Source organism: Triturus cristatus, chromosome 2_2 (genome assembly GCF_964204655.1).
Source record: "Triturus cristatus chromosome 2_2, aTriCri1.1, whole genome shotgun sequence".
In the NCBI taxonomy this organism is placed as follows: domain Eukaryota; kingdom Metazoa; phylum Chordata; class Amphibia; order Caudata; family Salamandridae; genus Triturus; species Triturus cristatus.
This window is the reverse complement of record NC_140582.1, coordinates 1,239,950,105-1,239,973,331: the sequence shown is the minus strand read 5'-3', so window position 1 is coordinate 1,239,973,331 and position 23,227 is coordinate 1,239,950,105. Positions and strand designations below refer to the sequence as shown.

Genomic DNA, 23,227 nt, shown 5'->3' with positions numbered 1-23,227 from the left:
GCCCAGCCAGGATAGCCAATATGCAAGCTCTTATCGCAAAATTCCAAATCCAACACTCTCTTCCAGCAAGAGTGTTCATGCAACTCATAGGCATGATGGCGTCATGCATCTTCATTGTGCCTTATGCAAGACTTCAAATGCTTCCCTTGCAAGAATGTCTAGCACGTCAGTGGAACCAGGCCAACTTACGGATCTGGTGTTGGTGGACACATCGCTCTCTCAAATGGTGGAACATAACAAACCTCTCCAAAGTGCGGCCGTTCTTAGAGCCTCTTCCACAGATAGTGCTGACAACGGACGCATCGCTCACGGGATGGGGAGCCCACCTCCTCGGCCACCACTCGGCCACACCACTCAGGGCAAATGGACCACTCAACAAAAAATGCTCCATATCAATTACCTGGAGCTGCTAGCAGTGTTCCTAGCACTAAAATCATTCCAAATACATCTCCAAAACAAAACTGTCCTCATTCGGACAGACCACATGACAGCCATGTATTACATACAGAAACAAGGAGGCACACATTCTCTCCAGCTGTGCCCGCTCGCACAGAACATTTGGAGATGGGCCATTCCCCAGAAAATATACCTACTTGCAGAACACCTTCCAGGGGTTCACAATCAGATTGCCGATCTGTTAAGTCGACAGACTCAACAAATCCACGAATGGGAACTACATCCCCAAGTTCTAATACCCTTTTTCCAACAATGGGGCCAACCAGACAGATCTGTTCGCCACACACGAAAACGCAAAATGCCCAACCTTCGCCGCCAGGTTTCCCTACCCGGAGTCAAAGGGCAATGCAATATGGATGAACTGGTCAGGCAGATTTGCGTACGCTTTTCCGCCTCTCCCACTCATTCCATTAGTGGTACGCAAGCTCAGGCAACAGTCTCTCAAACTGATCTTAGTAGCTCCCTCATGGGCACGCCAACCTTGGTTCCCAACACTACTGGAACTCTCGCTAGTGCCCCACCAAAAACTGCATCTCTCCCCGTCCTTATTAACCCAGAACCGTGGAGAAATCAGACACCCAGATCCAGGTCAACTGAACCTGGCAATCTGGCTCCTGAAGTCCTAGAGTTTGGTTATCTCAACCTACCACCAGACTGCATGAATATTATAAGGGAGGCCAGACGACCTACCACTAGAGCCTGCTACGCTGCAAAATGGAAAAGATTTGCCATTTACTGCACTAACAATCATAACCCACTGGATGCATCCATCCAGGACATCATTTGCTACTTACTGCACTTGCAAAGATGTAATTTGGCATACTCCTCCATACGTCTCCACCTAGCAGCGTTAGCAGCCTACTTACAAAATAGACAACACTTGTCACTCTTTACGAGTGCCTGCGATCAAAGCCTTCATGGAAGGACTAAAAAGAATTATTCCTCCCAGATTACCACCCTCTCCAGTGTGGAATCTAAACATTGTTCTTACAAGGCTCATGGGACCCCCATTTGAACCTCTGTATAAATGCGAATTACAGTTCATCACATGGAAAGTAGCTTTCCTTATTGCTATCACATCCCTCAGGAGGGTGAGTGAAATACAGGCTTTAACCATACAAGAACCATTCTTACAATTACACCGTAACAACGTGGTTCTTAGAACAAACCCGAAATTCCTTCCAAAAGTCATATCTCCGTTCCATCTTAACCAATCAGTAGAGCTACCAGTGTTCTTCCCAAATCCCGACTCGGTAGCTGAAAGAGCTCTTCATACCTTAGACGTCAAAAGAACCCTTCTTTACTACATTGACAGAACCAAATCATTCCGCAAAACAAAACAATTGTTCGTTGCTTTCTCACCACCACATAAAGGCAACCCCATTTCCAAATCTGGGATAGCTAGGTGGATAGTTAATTGTATCCAAATATGGTACCACAAGGCTAAACGCACACTAACGGTTCCCCCTAGAGCGCATTCCACACGAAAAATAGGGGCTTCCATGGCATTCTTAGGAAACATTCCCTTAGAAGAAATTTGTAAGGCAGCCACGTGGTCTACAACACACACCTTCACTAAACACTATTGTGTTGACGTGCAAGCAAAGCAACAAGCTTCTGTGGGTCAGGTGTCCTTATAACTCTATTTCAAACTGCTGCAACCGATACAGGTGACCACCGCTAGGGGAGATACTTCTATATAGTCTATCCTAAGTGTGTGATCTGCAGCTCATATGCCTCGAACGGAATATGCTACTTACCAGTATGCATCTGTTCTTGGCATGTAGAGCTGCAGAGCCACACATGCCCACCCACCTCCCCGGGACCTGTATCTGTTCCAGCATCGTCTTACTTAGACATCACACATGGACAGCTCTCTCTTTTCTACAAACTCCATCATTTCCCATCATGGCGAAAAACAATCTGAGGATTGAGTCGATGCCCATGCGCACTGTCGTCCAAGGGAGGAGTCGCCTCTCTCGTGACCAATGACTTCTTCCGAAGACAACAACAACCTGCAAGCATCCGAGCCCAACACCAGATGGCGATCTACTATCCTAAGTGTGTGGCTCTGCAGCTCTACATGCCAAGAACAGATGCATACTGGTAAGTAGCATATTCCTGCTCACCTTCTTGTCAGTCGGTGTATACCAACTCCTGCTTTCTTCCAAATTCCATCAACACAAGCCAAAAACCTTTACATATATTACATGTAAGTTCTAGTATGTAGTACATTCGAGAATCTAAACTGAAAGGCTGAACACTTTTTAAGGAAAACAAGGGCTCACCAGTAGCAAATGGGACTGTACCCAGATGATTAGTGCAAGCTATCCAAAGTGCTTCAGTATGGCAGTGAAGGGCTTAACGCCAATGTCGAGGGCACATTCTGCCAGAGAGTTAGGGGCCACCTCAGCTTTCCTGTCAAATCTCTATTAATTATGTTTAGGACAGCCACTTGGCCATCAGTGCACACATTTAGCAAGCATTATTGTGTGCATGTCCAACCGAGAAGGCGGCAGAGGTGCCCAAACTCCGTAACTCAGAGAAACCTATACATATTGGTGCACATCATGAACCTAGACGAGATCTAGCCTGAAAAAGAAACTAGTAATTGAATTTTTTTTGCAGCTTGGCATGGTTTCAGAATCCCATGCAGACCACCTCCCCCCGGTGAAGGGAGGCTGGTTTCATTGGAGTGAGGTTTCGATGGGAATATGCAAATAGTTAAATAAAAACATTGAAAACGGCAGCCACATACTGGGGCATTGTGGGCTTGTGCTTGATGTCATTTTCGGGTCACATGACTCGAGGAAAAAACAGGAACATGGCTTTTTCTGAACCCAATCACTGGAGGGCAGAATAATGTACAGCACATTAATCTAGAAGAGCGCCAGGCTGCAAGACTATTGTGTAAGACAGCGGCAACTAAATGTTTTTCTCTAAAATGAAGAAGAGAGAGTTCTAACGAGAGGTGGAGAATTCGGATGCAAAGTAATTTTTTTCTTCTGCTGCTTGTCTGTGTAGGTTTGGCGCGATTCACTCTGTTCGGATTCTCTACGACAGAACTTGTGCCTTTGTAAACTTCTCAAGCAAAGAGGCAGCAGAAGCGGCCTTTTCAGCCCTGCAGGTGAGAGGTGGTTTTTGGACGGCTTCGTGGTATCGGTGCAGTGTTTGTACTTTTATGTTGATTTTCCCTGCATTGGTTTTCTTTTGCTGATTTGTAAGTTTTTAAAATTTTTATTTTACACAGTTTTATGCCACTTTTATATTCAAGTTTCTTATTTTCTTTATCTTGATGTTTTTCTCTGCTTCTCATTTCTGTTACTTTGACAGCATCTCTCTTTCTGACCTTATGGGTTTTCGCTTTCATTCTTACGGTTTCCCTCCCTGTTACTCCCTGGACTAGGGCTTCCTCTGCTGTAGTTTCATTACTGTTGAGAATCCAATGCATCGTCCCTCCACCCTGCCCCCCCCCACCTCCTCCCGCTCTCTTGATCGTATCCTAAGTTATTACATTCCAAGAGAAAACTGCATGCATCAGCTCCAAAATCTGCACGTCCCTGTATTTTCTGGACGTTTTCCATTTTAGTATTTTGTCTCGACTCAGCTGCTCAAACGCGCCTGGGGTAAATTGTGGGAGTGGGAGGTTTATCACACCTGTTAGTACCGTAACTTATAAGTGCGAACCCTAAACAAACAGTTTTGGTCCAGGATCCCAAACAACCGCAGCACTTGTAATGTTCTGCATAGTGTGAACTGGCCCCACTATCTTGCTATGGACTAGATCAAAAGAATTGTTGAGCTCTTAACTGAAGAGGACGGTCGTTCACTAACACCTGTCTGCTGACAAGGGTCATGCCCAAGAGTGAACTGTGGACACTAGTGGATAGGACTGTCTCTCACTGACACCTGTCTGCTGACACAGGTCACGCCCAGGAGTGAACTGTGAACACTAGTGGATAGGACTCTCTCTCACTGACACCTGTCTGCTGACACAGGTCACGCCCAAGAGTGAACTGTGGACACTAGTGGATAGGACGGTCTCTCACTGACACCTGTCTGCTGACACAGGTCACGCCCAAGAGTGAACTGTGGACACTAGTGGATAGGACTCTCTCTCACTGACACCTGTCTGCTGACACAGGTCACGCCCAGGAGTGAACTGTAGACACTAATGGATAGGACGGTCTCTCACTGACACCTGTCTACTGACACAGGTCACGCCCAAGAGTGAACTGTGGACACTAGTGGATAGGACGGTCTCTCACTGACACCTGTCTGCTGACACAGGTCACGCCCAGGAGTGAACTATGGACACTAATGGATAGGACTGTCTCTCACTGTCACCTTTCTGCTGACACAGGTCACGCTCAAGAGTGAACTGTGGACACTAGTGGATAGGACTCTCTCTCACTGACACCTGTCTGCTGACACAGGTCACGCCCAGGAGTGAACTGTAGACACTAATGGATAGGACGGTCTCTCACTGACACCTGTCTGCTGACACAGGTCACGCCCAAGAGTCAACTGTGGACACTAGTGGATAGGACGGTCTCTCACTGACACCTGTCTGCTGACACAGGTCACGCCCAGGAGTGAACTATGGACACTAATGGATAGGACGGTCTCTCACTGACACCTGTCTGCTGACACAGGTCACGCTCAAGAGTGAACTGTGAACACTAGTGGATAGGACTGTCTCTCACTGACACCTGTCTGCTGACACAGGTCACGCCAAAGAGTGAACTGTGGACACTAGTGGATAGGACTGTCTCTCACTGACACCTGTCTGCTTTCACAGGTCACGCCCAAGAGTGAACTGTGGACACTAATGGATAGGACGGTCTCTCACTGACACCTGTCTGCTGACACAGGTCACGCCCAGGAGTGAACTGTGGACACTAATGGATAGGACGGTCTCTCACTGACACCTGTCTGCTGACACAGGTCACGCCCAAGAGTGAACTGTGAACACTAGTGGATAGGACTGTCTCTCACTGACACCTGTCTGCTGACACAGGTCACGCCAAAGAGTGAACTGTGGACACTAGTGGATAGGACTGTCTCTCACTGACACCTGTCTGCTTTCACAGGTCACGCCCAAGAGTGAACTGTGGACACTAATGGATAGGACGGTCTCTCACTGACACCTGTCTGCTGACACAGGTCACGCCCAAGAGTGAACTGTGGACACTAGTGGATAGGACTGTCTCTCACTGTCACCTGTCTGCTGACACAGGTCACGCCCTGGAGTGAACTGTGGACACTAATGGATAGGACGGTCTCTCACTGACACCTGTCTGCTGACACAGGTCACGCCCAAGAGTGAACTGTGGACACTAGTGGATAGGACTGTCTCTCACTGACACCTGTCTGCTTTCACAGGTCACGCCCAGGAGTGAACTGTGGACACTAGTGGATAGGACGGTCTCTCACTGACACCTGTCTGCTGACACAGGTCACGCCCAAGAGTGAACTGTGGACACTAATGGATAGGACGGTCTCTCACTGACACCTGTCTGCTGACACAGGTCACGCCCAAGAGTGAACTATGGACACTAGTGGATAGGACGGTCTCTCACTGACACCTCTCTGCTGACACAGGTCACGCCCAGGAGTGAACTGTGGACACTAATGGATAGGACGGTCTCTCACTGACACAGGTCACGCCCAGGAGTGAACTGTGGACACTAATGGATAGGACGGTCTCTCACTGACACCTGTCTGCTGACACAGGTCACGCCCAAGAGTGAACTGTGAACACTAGTGGATAGGACTGTCTCTCACTGACACCTGTCTGCTGACACAGGTCACGCCCAGGAGTGAACTGTGGACACTAGTGGATAGGACTGTCTCTCACTGACACCTGTCTGCTGACACAGGTCACGCCCAGGAGTGAACTGTGAACACTAGTGGATAGGACGGTCTCTCACTGACACCTGTCTGCTGACACAGGTCACGCCCAAGAGTGAACTGTGGACACTAGTGGATAGGACTGTCTCTCACTGACACCTGTCTGCTGACACAGGTCACGCCCAGGAGTGAACTGTGAACACTAGTGGATAGGACTGTCTCTCACTGACACCTGTCTGCTGACACAGGTCTCGCCCAGGAGTGAATTGTGGACACTAGTGGATAGGACTCTCTCTCACTGACACCTGTCTGCTGACACAGGTCATGCCAAAGAGTGAACTGTGGACACTAGTGGATTGGACTGTCTCTCACTGACCCCTTTCTGCTGACACAGGTCACGCCCAGGAGTGAACTGTGGACACTAGTGGATAGAACTGTCTCTCACTGACATCTGTCTGCTGACACAGGTCACGCCCAGGAGTGAACTGTGGACACTAGTGGATAGGACTGTCTCTCACTGACACCTGTCTGCTGACACAGGTCACGCCCAGGAGTGAACTGTGGACACTAATGGATAGGACTGTCTCTCACTCACACCTGTCTCGCCCAGGAGTGAACTGTGGACACTAGTGGATAGGACTGTCTCTCACTGACACCTGTCTGCTGACAGGTCACGTGCAAGAGTAAACTGTGGGCACTAGTGGATAGGACTCTCGCTCACTGACACCTATCTGCTGACACAGGTCACGCCCAAGAGTGAACTGTGGACACTGGTGGATAGAACTGCCCCTCACTAACACCTGTCTGCTGACCGGTCACGTGCAAGAGTACACTGTGGGCACTAGTGGATAGGACTCTCGCTCACTGACACCTATCTGCTGACACAGGTCACGCCCAAGAGTGAACTGTGGACACTGGTGGATAGGACTCTCGCTCACTGACACCTATTTGCTGACACAGGTCACGCCCAAGAGTGAACTGTGGACACTGGTGGATAGAACTGCCCCTCACTAACACCTGTCTGCTGACAGGTCACGTGCAAGAGTACACTGTGGGTACTAGTGGATAGGACTCTCGCTCACTGACACCTATCTGCTGACACAGGTCACGCCCAAGAGTGAACTGTGGACACTGGTGGATAGGACTCTCGCTCACTGACACCTATCTGCTGACACAGGTCATGCCCAAGAGTGAACTGTGGACACTAGAAGATAGGACTGGCCCTCACTAACACCCGTCTGCTGACACAGGTCACACCTGTAGGAGAGTAGGGTCTGCTTTCTATGTTCACCCCCACTTTTTGCTTTTGCTTTACTGGTTTTCGACTTAGATGTGGCTGTGGGCCTGCTAATCAGACCCACAGCCCTGCTGTTCTCTCTCTAAATTAATACTATGTACTTTAGGTGCATAACCCATTTGAATATGATCACCTTATTGGCCCCTGTACAGTGTACCCTAGGTACCCAGGGCATAGGTGTACCCTAGGCCTACCAGGGGCTGCAGCATGTATTATGCCACCCCTGGCCTGGCCTTCCATTCTGACACAACTGGCTGATCACTCAGCTGGGGCAAGGTCGTGTAATCACCCCTTGCTTAGGTGTAGTATTCCTATACCTAACTTACCTATAGACACATGTGCACCTATCAGTCACTCCTATGGCAGGCCTTAACAATCCTGGAGGCAGAGTGCTTGGTAACATGTGAGATGGTGCTCTAGCATGAGCTGAGCCTGTCTGCAGCTTTCGGAACCAAGTCCTTATAGCTGTTCTATGATATAGCCTACCATATACTCTTAAAGTGCCTTATAGTCTTAGACGGTTATGGTAACTATGGTTTGGCTTTATCGAAACATGTCGTGTAAGGTGTCTAACACTGTGGAATAATACCCCCATGCCATTTCTGGACATGAGGATATTATTCCCCCCTTCTAGAGGGAAAGACATGTTAAAATCATACTTCACTGTTAGCCTCTGACCAAAGCCTCAGCATCACAAAATGGATGCTGCTGCCACGACACAAGTCTGACCTCCTGCAGCTGGGAGTGATCCCAGCCAGGGAGGCCTGGACAATAGGTTTCCTGCTTGGGGAGGTGCTAGCACCTCCCCAGACAGCCTTTAGTGTATTGGGGCAGGGTGGGCTGAAAGGAATGAGACATGCCTGGGGCACACAAGGTGTTCCTTGCATAGTCCAGTTCAAACCGGCGCTGGGGCACTCCAGCCCCAGCTCTGGCGCGAAACTGGACAAAGGGAAGTGGGTGTAACCACCCCCTCCCAGGTCCCACCCATAAGGCGTGACCTAGCAGGTATCCCAGCCCCCCAGATTAGTATAAGAGTGGGAGTTGGGCCTCAAGACTTTAGATTATCCTGAACCTGCAACTTGAACAGAAACTCTGGACCTTCGACATTCGACGAAAGAAGAAGACTGAAGAATCTCCCTTGTGGCCAAGGAGTGGCTACCCTGTGCAAACAGGCACCATCAAGAGACTACCCCTTTGCTTTGCCCACGTTCTACGAGGAACCGACTGCAGAGCCCGACCAGAGCCTTGACTTCCAGACTTCTCCGACCCTGATCCACATCCACAGCAAAGCTGAGATCCGTGGAGGCGACGAGCGACGTGGGACCGGCTACCTGGGAAAAGTGGCTAGTAACTTCAAGCGCAGCTTCTGAGGCACCCTCGAAGTTGTGCACCGGGGATTGAGAAGCCCCAACCCCAAGCACCATCTGCACCGAAGATCAGCCCCCCACACTCCACAAGTCCTGCGTGGGGCCCTTCTGCATTTTCCTGCTTGCCGCGTCTGTCCGGTTGCTTGCCCGCTGGCTAGTGGCCTTTGTGACGACGCACCCTGAAATCTACTGCGCTGGATTGGCTCCTCCAGACTGGCTCCCGCTTCTCTGCAAAGAAGAAGCACCCCAGACCTTCCTGGTCTGCACCAGAAGCAAGTCCTCCGTTCTTCGTGGGTTCCGCTTGCCAAGGCTTGGTGAGTCCTAGTCCAACTTCGACGCCGCCGACAGCAAGAGCCTTCGTGGGACAGCTCGCCTCCTGGTCGTCCTCGACGCTTCCTGGTCCTCCTGGCTGCAGCGACAAGCTTCACCTTCACCTGCAATCTTCACGACATCGCCTGGTTCCTTCCTGGTTCCACGTGGTCACTGGCTAGTGACCTTGACTCTGTCCCTTCTGCTTGCAGGTCTCCTCTTCTTGATCCCAGCCTTGGGATCCACCGGACACTCTTCACTGACTGCCTGTCAGCATCTTTCTTCAGGCATCCCTAGGAGTCGACGACGAAAACCGACGCATCTTCACCCCTATGCACCCGCAGCCTGTGGGCTAGGTAACTTGGGTACTCCGGTGCTCATCAGGATAGTGACTATCCTAGTGTCCAGTTTTTCAGTCTCGACTTCCTAGCTACTCCGGAAGTGTCCTAAATCTATCGTTTTCTAAACTGTACTATTGCTAGTGACTTTTACGCATTACGCGTGAGTGTTTCCACTCTGCACACGAATCCCGTGGGCCTCCCACTTCCTAACTAACGCTAGTGTAGTGTAGCCCCAGCGATTCCCTAGGCCTATTCTATTTCCGTGACAGTGGTCCTTATACCACTTACTTAGTATATGGTTTGCGTGGCCCCTAGGGCCTAACTGTATTACTTACCTGTGTGACTTAATGTATGCTTAAATAAGACTGTGTTGTACTTACCTCTAATCTCATAAAGAGTGCTGAGGGTTTGACTAGAATAAATACACTTTATTTTATATATATATCTGTTGTGGTGTCCTTTCATTTGGTATTCAAGGGATTATATATGGTATCACAGCTGGCTTCACATGCCATTCAGAGTTTAGCCTAAGACTGCTCTTATCCATGCTACCACTAGGATAGCTGGTCTATAAGGTTGACTTTACAACCAATCACCATAAGGGTATTTGGACTGATATAAGGTGTGCACTAGAACTAGTGACATCATACATCAGGCCAACTTCTCACATTGGTGAGCAGCGGTTGGGATCTGAGCTTGCTGTTGTAATACCATTGTAATCTTGAGATACTAAATTGAAAGATCACACAGATACTGTCTAGGTACATATAACATAGATTATAATACTTAAGTCCTACTGGACTTAGTAGTTGTAGGTTGAAGGGAGTAACACACCCTGACTAAAACTACTAGAGAGGTTTAGTAGAAACAACTAGTGTAGGTAGGTGCACACACCACACCCTCACTAGATCATGTCTCTGAGAGGAGATCAAGTAGATGCTCTCTCAGGAGGATCAGGTCTGCAGAAGACCCCCTCTAGATATGATACCTTAACATTCCAGGAGATGAGACAATTGTGTACCTCCAGAGGAATAAAACAGGGTGCAAACCCTACCCTCCTTCAGTTAAGACAACTCCTAGAGGAGTATGATACTCTTAGGGCCTCTCAGGCAGGTACCCTAGGTACAGAGGAGGGTCTACCCACCACAGAGGAGTCAGATGGGGCTTCAGATGGAGAGGCAGACAGCCAGGGCCAAGTAGGAAGACTTAGCCAGGCTAACCTAAGTTTACATGGGAGTTTGCATGGGGTCCCCCCATACAGACCCCCAAGTGGGCTTAACCAGAGAAACAGGAGGGACAGATCCCCTTCAAGGGAATCCATCCACTCCCATGTCTCTAGCATCTCTAGTGTTTCCTCTCACAGGGGAATGACTTCCCCTGAGAGAAAGGAACATGAAGCCAGAATGAGGGAAGCTAATCTGAGGATTCAGAGGGAAGAACTTGCCCTTGCCAAGGAGAAGCTTGCTCTGGCTAGAGAGCAAAAGTTAAGTGGGTCAGAACCCACTGGTGGCAGCAATATCCCTAAGGATAGAGACAGGCACTATGATAATAGAAACCTGAGCAAGATTGTCCCTCCCTACAAGTGTGGGGATGACATCCACAAATGGATAACTGCTTTGGAGAGAGCTTGCAAAGTACAGCAGGTACCCCAAAGTCAGTGGGCAGCTATCTTGTGGCTCTCCTTCTCTGAGAAAGGTAGAGACAAGCTGCTCACAGTTAGTGATGAGGATGCAGATAATTACACTGTCCTGAAGAGTGCTCTGATTGATGGGTTTGGCCTAACCACTGAACAATACAGGTTGTTGTTCAGGGATACCCAGAAGAGACAGACTCAGGACTGGACTGACTTTGTAGATTGTGCCACTAAGGCTCTGGAAGGCTGGCTAATGGGAAGTAAAGTTAAGGACTATACAGGATTGTATAATTTGATCATGAGAGAACAAATACTTAACAACTGTCAAAACCAGCTATTGCATCAACACCTGATTGATTCTGATCTGACTTCTCCCCAAGAATTGGGAAAGAAGGCAGATAGATGGGTCAGGACTAGAGTTAAGCAGAAAAACCAGAACCAGGGCGGTGATCAGAAAAAGGCAGACCAGAAGGGTAATGATCAGAAACAAAAAGACCAGAAGTCTTCACCAGGCCCCCAAAAGGCTCAGGGGGAGGGTGGTCCCAAAAAGGATAAAAAGAAAGATGGCCAAAAGAAACCATGGTGCAACTATTGTAAGTCCAACTCACATTGGTTTAGTGAGTGCACCAAAAAGGATAAGCCCCCAGCCACCATTGCCCCTAAGGCAACTGTACCCCCTAGTTCAGCTGTAAGTGGTGGTTCCCAGCAAAAGGGTGTAGTAGGGTTAACCCTGGGAACTGAGGAGGATTCTGGCCTAGTCAGAGTACCTACTCAGGCTGTTCTGATCTGTGATGGGGACTTAGCTTTGTCCTCTACTGTAGGCCCCAGTAACCTGGGCAAGTACAGACAGACTCCTTTTATCAACCAAAGAATGGCTCAGGCCTACAGGGACACTGGGGCTAGTGTCACAATGGTGACACCTGCTTTTGTGGACCCTGGACAGATCATACTAGGTGAGAATTACCTAGTGACCAACGCTAGCAATGCCACTACCTCCCATAGTGTGGCTATTGTTAACTTCTCCTGGGGAGGGGTAACTGGCCTCAAGAAAGTTGTTGTTAGTTCAGACCTTCCTGTAGAGTGTTGACTGGGCAATGATCTTGAAACTTCAGTTTGGTCTGAAGTGGAGTATAGGACCCATGCAGAAATGCTGGGGATAGATGCACATGTCCTTGCTGTGACCAGGTCACAGGCCAAAAAGTGCACCACTGAACAAGTGCTGGATCCTGAAACTATGGACCAGACACAACCCAAGAGAAAGAGCAGTAGGGTTAAGGCTGTGCCTTCCCCCCTGCCTCAGGTGGTGGATCAGCCCTCCCAGGAGGATGATTCTGAGAGCCCTGAAGGAACTGTCCTAGAAGAACTTGAACCTGATCAGGTTGAGTTTCTTGGGACAGGGGGACCTTCAAGGGCAGATCTGAGGCAGGCTCAATTAGACTGCCCCTCTCTTGAACCCCTCAGACAGCTGGCTGCTGCTGAGGCTGCAGGGAATGCTCAAGGTACCCATAGAGTGTATTGGGATGAAGGGCTACTGTATTCAGAGGCTAGAGACCCCAAGCCTGGTGCATCCAGGAGGTTGGTCATACCACTGAAGTTCAGAGGCTTCCTTCTTACCTTGGCCCATGATATTCCCCTTGCAGGACATCTAGGCCAGAACAAGACTTGGGACAGGCTTGTCCCTCACTTTCACTGGCCCCATATGTCAGAAGATACTAAGGAGTTTTGTCGCTCCTGTGTCACCTGCCAAGCCAGTGGCAAATCAGGTGGCACCACAAAGGCCCCCCTCATACCACTACCTGTGGTGGGGGTCCCCTTTGAAAGAGTGGGCATAGATATTGTAGGACCAATGGACCCACAAACAGCATCTGGGCACAGATTCATACTGGTGATAGTGGACCATGCCACCAGGTACCCAGAAGCAATTCCCCTGAGGACCACAACAGCTCCTGTTGTGGCAAGGGCCCTGCTTGGAGTATTCTCCAGAGTGGGCTTTCCAAAGGAGGTCATTTCTGACAGAGGTGCCAACTTCATGTCAGGATACTTGACTGCAATGTGGAAGGAGTGTGGTGTTAACTACAAGTTCACCACACCCTATCACCCACAGTGCAATGGGCTTGTTGAGAGATTCAACAAGACCCTAAAGGGAATGATAAAAGGATTACCAGACAAGCTTAGGCGAAGATGGGACATCCTTTTACCCTGCCTTCTGTTTGCTTACAGAGAGGTCCCACAAAAGGGGGTTGGCTACAGCCCTTTTGAGCTTTTGTTTGGGCATCCTGTAAGAGGACCCCTGTGTTTGGTGAAGGAAGGATGGGAGAGACCTCTCAGACTACCCAAACTAGACATAGTGGATTATGTACTTGGTCTCCGCTCCAGGATGGCAGAGTATATGAAGAAGGCTTCTAAAAACCTTGAGGCAAGCCAAGAACTCCAAAAAGTTTGGCATGACCAAAAGGCTGTACTGACTGTTTACCAGCCAGGACAGAAAGTGTGGGTGTTGGAGCCAGTGGCCCCAGCAGCACTCCAAGACAAATGGTCTGGACCCCACACTATTGTTGAGAAAAAGGGAGAAGTCACCTACTTGGTGGACCTTGGGACTCCCAGAAGCCCCCACAGGGTGCTTCATGTCAACAGATTGAAGGCATATGTTGACAGGGCAGACATGGGGCTACTCATGGCTACAGATGAGGGGCAGGAGGAAGAGAGTGACCCTCTCCCAGACCTGTTGACTCAGAACCCTGATGATGGCTCAGTTGATGGTGTGGTCTTGTCTGACAGCCTCACTGTCCATCAGCAACAGGACTGCAGACAAGTTCTGCAATCCTACAGACATATGTTCTCTCTGACCCCAAGTCAGACAAACTGGTGCACCCATGAGGTGGACACTGGTGACAGTCTGCCTGTGAAGAGTAAAATCTACAGGCAACCTGACCGTGTCAGGGACTGCATAAAAGTTGAGGTACAAAAGATGTTGGAGCTGGGAGTCATTGAACCTTCAGAGAGCCCTTGGGCTAGTCCTGTAGTTCTTGTGCCAAAACCTCACACCCAAGATGGTAAGAGAGAGATGAGGTTTTGCGTGGATTACAGAGGTCTCAATGCTGTCACTAGGACAGATGCCCACCCAATACCTAGGGCAGATGAGCTCATTGACAGACTGGCAGCTGCTAAGTTTTTGAGCACATTTGACCTGACAGCAGGCTACTGGCAAATCAGACTAGCTGATAGTGCAAAGGCCAAAACTGCTTTCTCGACCCCAGGAGGACATTATCAATTTGTGGTAATGCCCTTTGGTTTGAAGAATGCACCTGCCACTTTCCAAAGGTTGGTGAATCAAGTCCTTACTGGGTTGGATGATTATTGTGCAGCTTATCTTGATGATATTGCTGTCTTTAGCTCCACCTGGGAGGATCACCTGGTCCACCTGAGGAATGTTTTAGAGGCCCTGCAAAAGGCAGGCCTCACTATCAAGGCCACTAAGTGCCAGATAGGGCAGAGCAAGGTTGTATACCTGGGCCACCTAGTTGGTGGGGGTCAGGTTCAACCACTGGAGAGCAAGATCCAGACCATAAAGGACTGGGCTCCTCCAACTACCCAGACTCAGGTCAGAGCTTTCTTGGGCCTGACTGGGTACTACAGAAAGTTTGTTAAGAACTATGGGTCCATAGTGACACCACTTAATGACTTGACCTCCAAGAAGATGCCAAAGAAAGTTCAGTGGACAGTAAGCTGTCAAAAAGCATTTGATGACCTGAAGCAGGCCATGTGCAGTGCACCTATTCTGAAAAGTCCAGACTACTCCAAAGAGTTCATTGTCCAGACAGATGCTTCTGAGTTAGGTGTGGGAGCTGTTCTTTCACAACTGAATGTAGATGGTCAAGACCAGCCCATTGCTTTTATATGTAGAAGGCTGACCCCTAGAGAGAAACGTTGGTCAGCTATTGAGAGGGAGGCCTTTGCTGTGGTTTGGGCCCTGAAGAAGCTGAGGCCATACTTGTTTGGCACTCACTTCAAGATTCAGACAGACCATAAGCCCCTCTTGTGGCTAAATCAGATAAAGGGTGAAAATCCCAAACTTCTTAGGTGGTCCATTTCCCTACAGGGGATGGACTTCACAGTGGAACATAGACCTGGGACTGACCATGCCAATGCAGATGGACTCTCCAGATATTTCCACTTAGAACATGAAGACTCAACTGGTCAAGGTTAGTTTAATGTCCCTAAGTTTGGGGGGGGGGGGGTTGTGTAGGAGAGTAGGGTCTGCTTTCTATGTTCACCCCCACTTTTTGCTTTTGCTTTACTGGTTTTCGACTTAGATGTGGCTGTGGGCCTGCTAATCAGACCCACAGCCCTTCTGTTCTCTCTCTAAATTAATACTATGTACTTTAGGTGCATAACCCATTTGGATAGGATCACCTTATTGGCCCCTGTACAGTGTACCCTAGGTACCCAGGGCATAGGTGTACCCTAGGCCTACCAGGGGCTGCAGCATGTATTATGCCACCCCTGGCCTGGCCTTCCATTCTGACACAACTGGCTGATCACTCAGCTGGGGCAAGGTCGTGTAATCACCCCTTGCTTAGGTGTAGTATTCCTATACCTAACTTACCTATAGACACATGTGCACCTATCAGTCACTCCTATGGCAGGCCTTAACAATCCTGGAGGCAGAGTGCTTGGTAACATGTGAGATGGTGCTCTAGCATGAGCTGAGCCTGTCTGCAGCTTTCGGAACCAAGTCCTTATAGCTGTTCTATGATATAGCCTACCATATACTCTTAAAGTGCCTTATAGTCTTAGACGGTTATGGTAACTATGGTTTGGCTTTATCGAAACATGTCGTGTAAGGTGTCTAACACTGTGGAATAATACCCCCATGCCATTTCTGGACATGAGGATATTATTCCCCCCTTCTAGAGGGAAAGACATGTTAAAATCATACTTCACTGTTAGCCTCTGACCAAAGCCTCAGCATCACAAAATGGATGCTGCTGCCACGACACAAGTCTGACCTCCTGCAGCTGGGAGTGATCCCAGCCAGGGAGGCCTGGACAATAGGTTTCCTGCTTGGGGAGGTGCTAGCACCTCCCCAGACAGCCTTTAGTGTATTGGGGCAGGGTGGGCTGAAAGGAATGAGACATGTCTGGGGCACACAAGGTGTTCCTTGCATAGTCCAGTTCAAACCGGCGCTGGGGCACTCCAGCCCTAGCTCTGGCGTGTGAGAAGTTGGCCTGATGTATGATGTCACTAGTTATAGTGTACACCTTATATCAGTCCAAATACCCTTATGGTGATTGGTTGTAAAGTCAACCTTATAGACCAGCTATCCTAGTGGTAGCATGGACAAGAGCAGTCTTAGGCTAAACTCTGAATGGCATGTGAAGCCAGCTGTGATACCATATATAATCCCTTGAATACCAAATGAAAGGACACCACAACAGATATATATATAAAATAAAGTGTATTTATTCTAAGCAAACCCTCAGCACTCTTTATGAGTTTAGAGGTAAGTACAACACAGTCTTATTAATGCATACAGTAAGTCACACAGGTAAGTAATACAGTTAGGCCCTAGGGGCCACGCAAACCATATACTAAGTAAGTGGTATAAGAACCACTGTCACGGAAATAGAATAGGCCTAGGGAATCGCTGGGGCTACACTACACTAGCGTTAGTTAGGAAGTGGGAGGCCCACGGGATTCGTGTGCAGAGTGGAAACACTCACGCGTAATGCGTAAAAGTCAATAGCAATGTTACAGTTTAGAAATAGATAGATTTAGGACACTTCCGGAGTAGCTAGGAAGTTGAGACTTGAAAACTAGACACTAGGATAGTCACTATCCTGATGAGCACCGGAGTACCCAAGTTACCTAGCCCACAGGCTGCGGGTGCATAGGGGTGAAGATGCGTCGTTTTCGTCGTCGACTCCTATGGATGCCTGAAGAAAGATGCTGACAGGCAGTCAGGGGAGAGTGTCCGGTGGATCCCAAGGCTAACAGTTGAAGTATGATTTTAACATGTCTTTCCCTCTAGAAGGGGGGAATAATATTCTCATGTCCAGAAATGGCATGGGGGTATTATTCCCGAGTGTTAGACACCTTACACGACATGTTTTGATAAAGCCAAACCATAGTTACCATAACCGTCTAAGATTATAAGGCACTTTAAGAGTATATGGTAGGCTATATCATAGAACAGCTATAAGGACATGGTTCCGAAAGCTGCAGACAGGCTCAGCTCATGCTAGAGCACCATCTCACATGTTACCAAGCACTCTGCCTCCAGGATTGTCAAGGCCTGCCATAGGAGTGACTGATAGGTACACATGTGTCTATATGTAAGTCAGGTATAGGAATACTACACCTAAGCAAGGGGTGATTACACGACCTTGCCCCAGCTGAGTGATCAGCCAGTTGTGTCAAAATGGAAGGCCAGGCCAGGGGTGGCACAATACATGCTGCAGCCCCTGGTAGGCCTAGGGTACACCTATTCCCTGGGTACCTAGGGTACACTGTACAGGGGCCAATAAGGTGATCCTATCCAAATGGGTTATGCACCTAAAGTACATAGTATTAATTTAGAGAGAGAACAGCAGGGCTGTGGGTCTGATTAGCAGGCCCACAGCCACATCTAAGTCGAAAACCAGTAAAGCAAAAGCAAAAAGTGGGGGTGAACATAGAAAGCAGACCCTACTCTCCTACACAACCCCCCCCCCAAACTTAGGGACATTAAACTAACCTTGACCAGTTGAGTCTTCATGTTCTAAGTGGAAATATCTGGAGAGTCCATCTGCATTGGCATGGTCAGTCCCAGGTCTATGTTCCACTGTGAAGTCCATCCCCTGTAGGGAAATGGACCACCTAAGAAGTTTGGGATTTTCACCCTTCATCTGATTTAGCCACAAGAGGGGCTTATGGTCTGTCTGAATCTTGAAGTGAGTGCCAAACAAGTATGGCCTCAGCTTCTTCAGGGCCCAAACCACAGCAAAGGCCTCCCTCTCAATAGCTGACCAACGTTTCTCTCTAGGGGTCAGCCTTCTACTTATAAAAGCAATGGGCTGGTCTTGACCATCTACATTCAGTTGTGAAAGAACAGCTCCCACACCTAACTCAGAAGCATCTGTCTGGACAATGAACTCTTTGGAGTAGTCTGGACTTTTCAGAATAGGTGCACTGCACATGGCCTGCTTCAGGTCATCAAATGCTTTTTGACAGCTTACTGTCCACTGAACTTTCTTTGGCATCTTCTTGGAGGTCAAGTCATTAAGTGGTGTCACTATGGACCCATAGTTCTTAACAAACTTTCTGTAGTACCCAGACAGGCCCAAGAAAGCTCTGACCTGAGTCTGGGTAGTTGGAGGAGCCCAGTCCTTTATGGTCTGGATCTTGCTCTCCAGTGGTTGAACCTGACCCCCACCAACCAGGTGGCCCAGGTATACAACCTTGCTCTGCCCTATCTGGCACTTAGTGGCCTTGATAGTGAGGCCTGCCTTTTGCAGGGCCTCTAAAACATTCCTCAGGTGGACCAGGTGATCCTCCCAGGTGGAGCTAAAGACAGCAATATCATCAAGATAAGCTGCACAGTAATCATCCAACCCAGTAAGGACTTGATTCACCAGCCTTTGGAAAGTGGCAGGTGCATTCTTCAGACCAAAGGGCATTACCACAAATTGATAATGTCCTCCTGGGGTCGAGAAAGCAGTTTTGGCCTTTGCACTCTCAGCTAGTCTGATTTGCCAGTAGCCTGCTGTTAGGTCAAATGTGCTCAAAAACTTAGCAGCTGCCAGTCTGTCAATGAGCTCATCTGCCCTAGGTATTGGGTGGGCATCTGTCCTAGTGACAGCATTGAGACCTCTGTAATCCACGCAAAACCTCATCTCTCTCTTACCATCTTGGGTGTGAGGTTTTGGCACAAGGACTACAGGACTAGCCCAAGGGCTCTCTGAAGGTTCAATGACTCCCAGCTCCAACATCTTTTGTACCTCAACTTTTATGCAGTCCCTGACATGGTCAGGTTGCCTGTAGATTTTACTCTTCACAGGCAGACTGTCACCAGTGTCCACCTCATGGGTGCACCAGTTTGTCTGACTTGGGGTCAGAGAGAACATATGTCTGTAGGCCTGCAGAACTTGTCTGCAGTCCTGTTGCTGATGGGCAGTGAGGCTGTCAGAAAAGACCACACCATCAACTGAGCCATCGTCAGGGTTCTGAGTCAACAGGTCTGGGAGAGGGTCACTCTCTTCCTCCTGCCCCTCATCTGTAGCCATGAGTAGCCCCATGTCTGCCCTGTCAACATATGCCTTCAATCTGTTGACATGAAGCACCCTGTGGGGGCTTCTGGGAGTCCCAAGGTCCACCAAGTAGGTGACTTCTCCCTTTTTCTCAACAATAGTGTGGGGTCCAGACCATTTGTCTTGGAGTGCTGCTGGGGCCACTGGCTCCAACACCCACACTTTCTGTCCTGGCTGGTAAACAGTCAGTACAGCCTTTTGGTCATGCCAAGCTTTTTGGAGTTCTTGGCTTGCCTCAAGGTTTTTAGAAGCCTTCTTCATATACTCTGCCATCCTGGAGCGGAGACCAAGTACATAATCCACTATGTCTAGTTTGGGTTGTCTGAGAGGTCTCTCCCATCCTTCCTTCACCAAACACAGGGGTCCTCTTACAGGATGCCCAAACAAAAGCTCAAAAGGGCTGTAGCCAACCCCCTTTTGTGGGACCTCTCTGTAAGCAAACAGAAGGCAGGGTAAAAGGATGTCCCATCTTCGCCTAAGCTTGTCTGGTAATCCTTTTATCATTCCCTTTAGGGTCTTGTTGAATCTCTCAACAAGCCCATTGCACTGTGGGTGATAGGGTGTGGTGAACTTATAGTTAACACCACACTCCTTCCACATTGCAGTCAAGTATCCTGACATAAAGTTGGCACCTCTGTCAGAAATGACCTCCTTTGGAAAGCCCACTCTGGAGAATACTCCAAGCAGGGCCCTTGCCACAACAGGAGCTGTTGTGGTCCTCAGGGGAATTGCTTCTGGGTACCTGGTGGCATGGTCCACTATCACCAGTATGAATCTGTGCCCAGATGCTGTTTGTGGGTCCATTGGTCCTACAATATCTATGCCCACTCTTTCAAAGGGGACCCCCACCATAGGTAGTGGTATGAGGGGGGCCTTTGTGGTGCCACCTGATTTGCCACTGGCTTGGCAGGTGACACAGGAGCGACAAAACTCCTTAGTATCTTCTGACATATGGGGCCAGTGAAAGTGAGGGACAAGCCTGTCCCAAGTCTTGTTCTGGCCTAAATGTCCTGCAAGGGGAATTTCATGGGCCAAGGTTAGAAGGAAGCCTCTGAACTTCAGTGGTATGACCAACCTCCTGGATGCACCAGGCTTGGGGTCTCTAGCCTCTGAGTACAGTAGCCCTTCATCCCAATACACTCTATGGGTACCTTGAGCATTCCCTGCAGCCTCAGCAGCAGCCAGCTGTCTGAGGGGTTCAAGAGAGGGGCAGTCTAATTGAGCCTGCCTCAGATCTGCCCTGGAAGGTCCCCCTGTCCCAAGAAACTCAACCTGATCAGGTTCAAGTTCTTCTAGGACAGTTCCTTCAGGGCTCTCAGAATCATCCTCCTGGGAGGGCTGATCCACCACCTGAGGCAGGGGGGAAGGCACAGCCTTAACCCTACTGCTCTTTCTCTTGGATTGTGACTGGTCCATAGTTTCAGGATCCAGCACTTGTTCAGTGTTGCACTTTTTGGCCTGTGACCTGGTCACAGCAAGGACATGTGCATCTATCCCCAGCATTTCTGCATGGGTCCTATACTCCACTTCAGACCAAACTGAAGTTTCAAGATCATTGCCCAGTAAACACTCTACAGGAAGGTCTGAACTAACAACAACTTTCTTGAGGCCAGTTACCCCTCCCCAGGAGAAGTTAACAATAGCCACACTATGGGAGGTAGTGGCATTGCTAGCGTTGGTCACTAGGTAGTTCTCACCTAGTATGATCTGTCCAGGGTCCACAAAAGCAGGTGTCACCATTGTGACACTAGCCCCAGTGTCCCTGTAGGCCTGAGCCATTCTTTGGTTGATAAAAGGTGTCTGTCTGTACTTGCCCAGGTTACTGGGGCCTACAGTAGAGGACAAAGCTAAGTCCCCATCACAGATCAGGACAGCCTGAGTAGGTACTCTGACTAGGCCAGAATCCTCCTCAGTTCCCAGGGTTAACCCTACTACACCCTTTTGCTGGGAACCACCACTTACAGCTGAACTAGGGGGTACAGTTGCCTTAGGGGCAATGGTGGCTGGGGGCTTATCCTTTTTGGTGCACTCACTAAACCAATGTGAGGTAGACTTACAATAGTTGCACCATGGTTTCTTTTGACCTTCTTTCTTCTTATCCTTTTTGGAACCACCCTCCCCCTGAGCCTTTTGGGGGCCTGGTGAAGACTTCTGGTCTTTTTGTTTCTGCTCATTACCCTTCTGGTCTGCCTTTTTCTGATCACCGCCCTGGTTCTGGTTTTTCTGCTTAACTCTAGTCCTGACCCATCTATCTGCCTTCTTTCCCAATTCTTGGGGAGAAGTCAGATCAGAATCAATCAGGTGTTGATGCAATAGCTGGTTTTGACAGTTGTTAAGTATTTGTTCTCTCATGATCAAATTATACAATCCTGTATAGTCCTTAACCTTACTTCCCATTAGCCAGCCTTCCAGAGCCTTAGTGGCACAATCTATAAAGTCAGTCCAGTCCTGAGTCTGTGTCTTCTCGGTATCCCTGAACAACAACCTGTATTGTTCAGTGGTTAGGCCAAACCCATCAATCAGAGCACTCTTCAGGACAGTGTAATTATCTGCATCCTCATCACTAACTGTGAGGAGCTTGTCTCTTCCTTTCTCAGAGAAGGAGAGCCACAAGATAGCTGCCCACTGACTTTGGGGTACCTGCTGTACTTTGCAAGCTCTCTCCAAAGCAGTTATCCATTTGTGGATGTCATCCCCACACTTGTAGGGAGGGACAATCTTGCTCAGGTTTCTATTATCATAGTGCCTGTCTCTATCTCTAGGAATGTTGCTGCCACCAGTGGGTTCTAACCCACTTAACTTTTGTTCTCTAGCCAGAGCAAGCTTCTCTTTGGCAAGGGCAAGTTCTTCCCTCTGAATCCTCAGATTAGCCTCCCTCATTCTGGCTGCATGCTCCTTTCTCTCAGGTGAAGTCATTCCCCTGTGAGAGGAAGCATTAGAGATGTTAGAGACATGGGAGTGGATGGATTCCCTTGAAGGGGATCTGTCCCTCCTGCTTCTCTGTGAATGTCTACTTGTGGGTCTGTATGGGGGGATCCCATGCAAACTCCCATGTAAACTTAAGTTAGCCTGGCTAAGTCTCCTTACTTGGCTCTGGCTGTCTACCTCCCCATCTGAAGCCCCATCTGACTCCTCTGTGGTGGGTAGACCCTCCTCTGTGCCTAGGGCACCTTCCTGAGATGCCCTCTGAGCATCATACTCCTCTAGGAGTTGTCTTAACTGAAGGAGGGTAGGGTTTGCACCCTGTTTTATTCCTCTGGAGGTACACAATTGTCTCATCTCCTGGAATGTTAAGGTATCATACCTAGAGGGGGTCTTCTGCAGACCTGCCCCTCCTGAGAGAGCATCTACTTGATCTCCTCCCAGAGGCATGATCTAGTGAGGGTGTGGTGTGTGCACCTACCTACACTAGTTGTTTCTACTAAACCTCTCTAGTAGTTGTAGTCAGGGTGTGTTACTCCCTTCAACCTACAACCACTAAGTCCAGTAGGACTTAAGTATTATAAACTATGTTATATGTACCTAGACAATATATGTGTGATCTTTCAATTTAGTATCTCAAGATTACAATGGTATTACAACAGCAAGCTCAGATCCCAACCGCTGCTCACCAATGTGAGAAGTTGGCCTGATGTATGATGTCATTAGTTATAGTGTACACCTTATATCAGTCCAAATACCCT

The 23,227-nt window shown here is 48.8% G+C and overlaps 1 protein-coding gene across 2 annotated transcripts in view; it reads left to right on the top strand.

Moving 5' to 3' along the window:
* The window catches only part of TTC31 (tetratricopeptide repeat domain 31), a 214,820-nt gene that overhangs the window by 138,357 nt on the left and 53,236 nt on the right, over positions 1 to 23,227 (top strand). For both annotated transcript variants that reach the window (XM_085642905.1, XM_085642906.1), the window contains exon 16: positions 3,481 to 3,583. In XM_085642905.1, the coding sequence (XP_085499031.1) occupies positions 3,481 to 3,583 (103 nt within the window). The remainder of the gene's footprint in view (positions 1 to 3,480; positions 3,584 to 23,227) is intronic.